This window comes from Megalops cyprinoides, chromosome 11, assembly GCF_013368585.1.
Source record: "Megalops cyprinoides isolate fMegCyp1 chromosome 11, fMegCyp1.pri, whole genome shotgun sequence".
NCBI lineage: Eukaryota > Metazoa > Chordata > Actinopteri > Elopiformes > Megalopidae > Megalops > Megalops cyprinoides.
In genome coordinates, this window is record NC_050593.1 from 1,149,667 (window position 1) to 1,156,323 (window position 6,657).

General features: G+C 43.4%; 1 protein-coding gene across 2 annotated transcripts; it reads left to right on the forward strand.

Moving 5' to 3' along the window:
- Positions 1 to 2,297: 2,297 nt before the first annotated feature.
- On the forward strand, positions 2,298 to 5,946 carry n6amt1 (N-6 adenine-specific DNA methyltransferase 1). Of its 2 annotated transcripts, none has more exons than XM_036540119.1 (7): positions 2,298 to 2,411; positions 3,337 to 3,543; positions 3,842 to 3,928; positions 4,093 to 4,183; positions 4,984 to 5,067; positions 5,427 to 5,568; positions 5,824 to 5,946. In XM_036540119.1, exons 1-7 carry the CDS (start codon positions 2,383 to 2,385, stop codon positions 5,928 to 5,930), a joined length of 747 nt encoding a protein of 248 aa, XP_036396012.1. In that variant the 5' UTR covers positions 2,298 to 2,382; the 3' UTR covers positions 5,931 to 5,946. The 2 variants fall into 2 exon arrangements, with proteins under 2 accessions (XP_036396012.1, XP_036396011.1); XM_036540118.1 differs by lacking the exon at positions 2,298 to 2,411 and adding an exon at positions 2,804 to 3,013.
- Positions 5,947 to 6,657: the final 711 nt, after the last annotated feature.

A 6,657-nucleotide genomic window follows, 5' to 3' on the forward strand; every position in this document is an offset into this window, starting at 1 on the left:
CACACATAATCTCTCTCCCACACATACACACGCTTACACACATACACACACATGCACACATATAAACACACACATACATGCGTGAGTACACACAAACGCAGACACTTAAACACACACAAAGACACACTGACATACACAAACCGTAACCACACACCCACACATACACACATAGGAATATGTACACAAGCACACACAAAACATAGAGGCCCAGGCAGGTGCAGACCCCTTGATTAAAACAGGCCGAGAACTCTCAGCTGTAAAAACATAATGGGATCTGCTACGGGCCTTTCAGCTGCCCACTTGAAGCCCTTGAAGAGGTGTCACTACTCACACCATGTGCCAGGGCTCACAGTTGTTTTGTGTTACCTGTCTCAGTGGACAAGCTTACCTGGCACACCATAGCCCTTTGTCTCAGGGTGCACTCTTACCAGGGGGCACTCACCTTTTCAATCTACCACCGAGCCTGAATTCCACAGCCAAAACCTGAGGGATTAACCTTATCAAATTAACACCAAGGTTTACACCCATGGCCACAACCAAAGGAATCTGATCTAATCAAAACAGCAGTGCACTCCAATCTCATAATCACCACCATCCTCAAACCCAAAGCCACCATTTAATCCTTTTAAGTCCATTTAAGTCCTGCCAAACCCCATTCTAACATCTGCTCACATCTGCAGAACAGCCAAAACTGCATCTGTGGGCCAAATCTGGGGTTTTCATGTGAAAGCAAAGCTTCATACATCGATGTAACTATATCTTAGCATTTATTGTAACCGTCAATAGTAGCATACTGCTCCATTCTGTATATATTGCTTTGGATGTTTATGCTGGAACAGGTGTGAGGGCACCTTGCATGTAATGGCCAGCCTAGGGCAGTGCTAGAAGGTTGAGATAGCATGGGTCAACAGCTAAAAAGAAGATGGAAAACCACCTGGAGCCTGGAATCAGGTGAGCCAGCCTCGTTCCAGCTCTATAATAGGATGGAAGAGTGAAGCTTCACGAACCCTATAATGAGTTACTATGTACATCACTGATTTGTATCTGATCATTTTAAAGATTTTTCTTTCCACACCAAAACATTGAAATTATTTCAAATCACTGAGTCACTGATACCACCTGTTGGCTCCACTCACATCAAGGTGAAACCTGTCAATCACCCACAATCACAGAATTTAAAACATTCCTCATATGTACAAGAGTACACAGAGTTCTCATCTACAGCTTTTCAGTCAAAAAATATGTGTGTTCAAAAAACACCACAAAGCAGGAGAGCAGCGACACCCAGTGGTGTGCAGTTTTAGTGACCTGGCCTCTCTGTCAGTGTGTGTGGCCCAATAAATGCTGGCCTGCTCTGAAACGTACACAATGTCTAAATTAAAAACAAACTTGTTTGCTTCATTGCTTGAAGCTCCTAGACTTGGTTTTACAGCTTTGTCTTTATGGGTCCCTCTTGTGTCTGGAGGAACAGGACTGTTAACGAATAAAACTGTTAATGAGCAATACTGAGTTATTACTAGATCAATCTGGTCTTACAAGGCTTATCCTAAATAAAATCAGAGAAAGAGAGTTGGAGATAAGGTTGTGATCTCTTACGTGACTGTTATCTTTGGTGAAAATAAAACAGGATTACACATTCTAAGATTCAGACAAAGACAAGACAAATAAGAAAAAAATCATAGATCAAGTGTAAGGTCACCTGGTCTTAAGACTCAAAGGTGAACGGAGCCACCTTTCATGTTGGCATATAGTCAACCTAGATTTACTGTGTGGAAACACTGTCCACAGACCATGGTGCTCCAGAGGTAGAGGGTCTGCAGTCCAGTCATAAAGAAGAGAATAAAAGCAGCATGAATCCATAATCAGGCAAAAGTACGCACATACACCACTTAAAGACACGGTTACAGCAGTAGTCAAATACAATCCGTTGGTATATAAATAAATTAAGACTAAAATAAAGCACACGTACTGTAATAATATATGGCCTATACAGATAATAGATGCTCTCCAACCTTAAAATATGACAACCTGTGCAATAAACCTCAGATGGTAGCCCACATTCCAATAATACATGGATGTCGGTGTTTCAACTTCAATTTGTGGTACAGTGTCAGCACATCTGCTTATTTTTAAAGGCCTTTTTATATTATTAACGACTGAATCCTGTTTCCTATCAATTATACCAATTTTCTCTCGTCTTAGTTTGTCAGTGCCTGCTGAGGTCGCATAAATCGCATAAACTTCAACTTCCACAATGCATTTGGGCAAAACAGGAAAAGGAAGGTAAGCAGGACCGTTCACCGAGTGTTATGCCGCATGGTGATGTAGCATGCCATTTTTTTAAGTTTAGGAACTGTTGTAGGTGTTCGATGATTGGAGTACATGAGGAATAGAGTACAAAGACGGAATACGTTAAGTGATTTTTCTGTTGAATTGTCTTGTTATAATTAGACAGCTTGCTAGCTAACGTTTGCTAGTTCACGATCGTTCAGGGATGCAGATCCACCACAGGTGGCTAACTACACTTTTGTGTGGAAAATCTAAATATCAGCTAAAATCATGTCACACAAAACCGCAGTCTGCTAGACAGGCAATTTGTAAGGTGCTGTTTAGGCGTTCAAGGGGTTTATTGTGTTCTTTAAGAGGCGGAAAATCGTGCCCAACTGTCTGATTTCCCTCTTCTCACGCCAGTCAGAATCATTACGTTGCTGGTGCCGGGATTCTGTCTTTTAGACTAGAGCATGGTTTACATTGATGTAGCTAGGCATCATTGTAATTAGTTTACAGATTACCTAATCGCTTTTAAACGCCTGTATGCAGAATGACAATAATATAACTTGTTTCGCATGCTAATAGTTACAAAGCTATTTACTTGGTAGTGTGCCAAGACAGCTCTGTTCGTTCGGGAATTCAAAGTAACAAGCTGTATGGAGTTTTATCCGAAAGGGCATCACCCAGCTTCCCTTCGTTTATGGCATGATTCTGATGTTGAACGTGATGTGAAGTACTTTAAGTAAGATATATAACAGATTGACTAACGTTTTAGCGTTTTGGCTAACTACTTTTAGGTGATTATGGACATGGCAATATTTTATCCTTGGATTATAAGATCCGGAAGTGATGGCTGTCTCCCTCTCTGTTTTCGACTGCCATGACCTTGACATATCCATTCATTTGTGGCTATGACTAAACCAGACCCCCTGGATCAGTGTGACACTGTCCAGTCAGGAATTTAAAGAAAGTAGCTAACCAAAACTGATAGGACACGTTTGACCCTGTCACAGTCATAGTCTCGTGCCTGTATGTTCATCTCTATTTCTGAATTTCCATTTTTAGGAGTTACGAGTTGGAGGATCTATTGGCTGTTCCGTGCATGGTTGACCACACATGCACATCGCCCCGCTTGTCTGCCAGGATGATCCCCACCCCCGCCTACTCACACGCTGGGCGTGGCCCCTTTGCTGAAGTGTATGAGCCTGCTGAGGACTCTTTCCTGTTGATTGATGCTCTGGAGCAGGATGCTAATAGGCTGCGCCTTATCAGGTGGGTGGTCCAATTTTCTCCATTGGTCATTACCGAGACAAATTCCCTCTAGTTAAAAGTTGCCCGCAAGTGCTGGTCTAGGGTTAGTTTTGCTGTTTATCTTACAGTGATAAAGGTTTGAATTGTTGGGAAATCTGAATGCAGGCAACTTCTGCCTCAAGCAGGAAGATTAGTTCAGAGAAGGCCATGGCAGTATTCTGGGAGTTATAGTGCACTTGAAGGGTGCCCCACTTCATGTGCAAATATGCTGCACTGGACAAGATAACCACCTGAAACTACACGCTCTCTTCCTGTACAGGCCATCTTTGTGTCTGGAGGTGGGCAGTGGCTCAGGGGTGGTGTCTGCCTTCTTAGCTTCAGTAATTGGACCTGAAGCTTTTTACCTGTGAGTACTGTAATGCAGGAGCTGAAGCTGCATATCTGTGACTGCTGTAGAAGCTGAAGCTGTATACCTTTGAGCTTCTTCTGCACTTGAAGCTGTTGAGCTGCTGGGTCTATTTCTGTCAGTTTCTGAGATACTGTGTATGTGCGGGCCTCTGTCTCCCACAGCTGCACAGATGTGAACCCGGCAGCAGCGCAGTGCACTCTGGAGACATCCAGCTGCAATGCTGTCAGTCTACAGCCCGTTGTCACGGACCTGGTGAGACAGACAGGGATGTCTACGAACATCACTGTGTCTGCTCCTGACCCAGCCATCTACTCACTGTCTGCCCAGCCTCTAACTGTCTGGCAGCTTCTTGTCACCCCCTCTCAAGACCGCTTTCACGTTACAAAGTGTTTTTAGCATGGTGCTCTAGATCGAGTCCATAGGTGACACACTGGTACAGTTTTCTTTCTTCCATGTCAGAGTTCAGGCCATGTAGTACTTGATAGTGACACAAACTCCTTTTACAGTGGAGCTGATTTCTGAAGGACATCCCATGTACTGAGATCGTAATTTCTCTACTTCTTTACTGTTTAAGACGCTGCTCAATAAATTCTGTTTATAAATTCTAATTTTCTATATGAAACTACCCACCAGAAGCTGTGATCTTCCAGAAATCTCAGTATTCCTGTATGTAGTTGCCAGTTTACATTTCATCTCTTCAAATAAGACATCCCTTTTTTCACCATTTATTCCATGTCTACACACTGTCAGGTCTTGTTTTTGCCTTCGTCACCTTTGGTGTTCTGTGTCATTACTGTGTGACTGGCTACTTTTCTGCAGTGAGGTACAGTGCTGATTGTCACTTAGATCCACTCCCCTGTAATATTACAGCTGCTCCAAAAGAACACAGTGTTCATTTCAAGGTGAAATTAGTCTTTTTTATCACTCTTTTTGGTATGGTACAGTGATATGTAATGTGGGTAGTTTTGTTTTTCAGTCTGTGGACTTTGGCATCAGGCTGGGAGAGTCTGTGTTAGTGCTGATGGTTTGCCTGTTTTTCCGGCACTGTACAGGTGGATGCTCTGCTCCCACGGCTCTGTGGAAAGGTGGAGGTTCTGCTTTTCAATCCACCATATGTTGTTACCCCATCAGAGGAGGTAAAAAAAAAACGCCGGTGTTATACACACCTACCATGTAACAGAATTGGCATTAAAATCAGTAGTCTGAACTGAGTACATTACCATGGGCATTAACTAAACTGTGACTGCAGATAACATTTTGCCCTATTGTCATTAACCAGTTTATTTTAAAGGTATGCCTTGAAGGATGTTGCCTTTGCCCCACCTAGTATATTACACACCTCTAAAACTCTGGTCCAGTCTGTAGAATACCTGCAAATATACCCAATCCTTTGACTGAAATAGTTATATTTTATTATTTATTTATTATATATTAATGTTTTAATGGCACTAATATTGGGACATGTAATGATTTGACGCCAGCAGTGTTTCTCTAGGTTGGTGGCAGTGGCATTGAGGCTGCCTGGGCTGGAGGGAGGCGGGGCCGAGAAGTGATGGACAGGTTTTTCCCTCTAGTTCCACAGCTGCTGTCCTGGCAGGGGCTGTTCTACCTGGTGACTGTTGCTGAAAATGACCCAGGTGGGACACCTAATGTCATTGGTTTACTCATAAAAGTGTGCTAGTTTCTTGAGGCAGTCATGAGTCAGAGCATAGCAAGCTGTCTTATGGATATGCAGATTTTTTTTAATGACAGGGAAAGATTGAGCTCAGAAATAGATACTACCACTTGAGTATTGGGGTTATATGTGGCCAGGTATTATGGCCACTAAGCCTTCAGTCCATGTCTGTACACTGCTGCATCTGTTAGTGATTCCTGTCTCCCACCCCCCACAGAGGAGATCATCAGTCTACTGGGCAAGTCTGGGCTGCGGGGGGAGGTATGCCTGTCTCGCCGTGCTGGGAGAGAGAGCCTGTTCATCCTGCGTTTCTGCAGAACCTGACCTGAACCACCCTACTGCCCCTGCTCAAGTGCTACCCTCAACTGCTCAGGGCTACAGTGCTGCTGAATCTACAGACGCAGCACAGTCTGCAGATCAGACAGGAGCGGGAGACATCCAGTACCTGAACAGGACCTACCCCACCATGTGCCCTCATCTCAGGGCTGTTCCTGAAGGACAACAATGGAATCACCGGATGGCAGCATGGCCTGGCCTTCCCCCGCCACAGTGCATCATTCAGGAGGTGACATTGCAGGGAAGAGAACAGGCACAGGGCCCAGGCAAATGCACTTCTTAACAGTGACTGATGGGGACAGCAGCCTTTTAAGGTCTGTGAGCTGGAAAAGAATAGGAACCTGCCAACAGTTTCCATCTGTTAATCATTAGCTAATCACTGAACAATCAGTCCTCATTTTTGTTATGAATAAAGTGGTAGAGCACCATAAATCTGACCTGACAATGGAAAAAATGTAAGATAAACAAGCTGTGAAAGATTTATACAACACACAGAGCTGGCACTGAAAATAGGTGGTTTAATGCAAGCATCTCCAGACATACACTAAAAAGCTTTCCAAAACAGTTTTCAGTTGCATGCTATAAACAGTCCCTTGAAAATTCATACACACACAGTAGATTACAACTGCACTACCCAGCTAATACCTAGGAAAAATAATTTTCATGCAATCATATTGACAAAAAAAAATAGTTTCAAGTACTGGCAGAACATTCT

Bases quoted from the DNA above. Each gene is read 5' to 3' on its own strand.
- n6amt1 (XM_036540118.1), top strand. From the start codon at position 2,928: ATGGAGTTTTATCCGAAAGGGCATCACCCAGCTTCCCTTCGTTTATGG. The intron at 3,544-3,841 runs GTGGGTGGTCCA...CTTCCTGTACAG, and splicing joins AATAGGCTGCGCCTTATCAG to GCCATCTTTGTGTCTGGAGG. The intron at 4,184-4,983 runs GTGAGACAGACA...GGCACTGTACAG, and splicing joins AGCCCGTTGTCACGGACCTG to GTGGATGCTCTGCTCCCACG.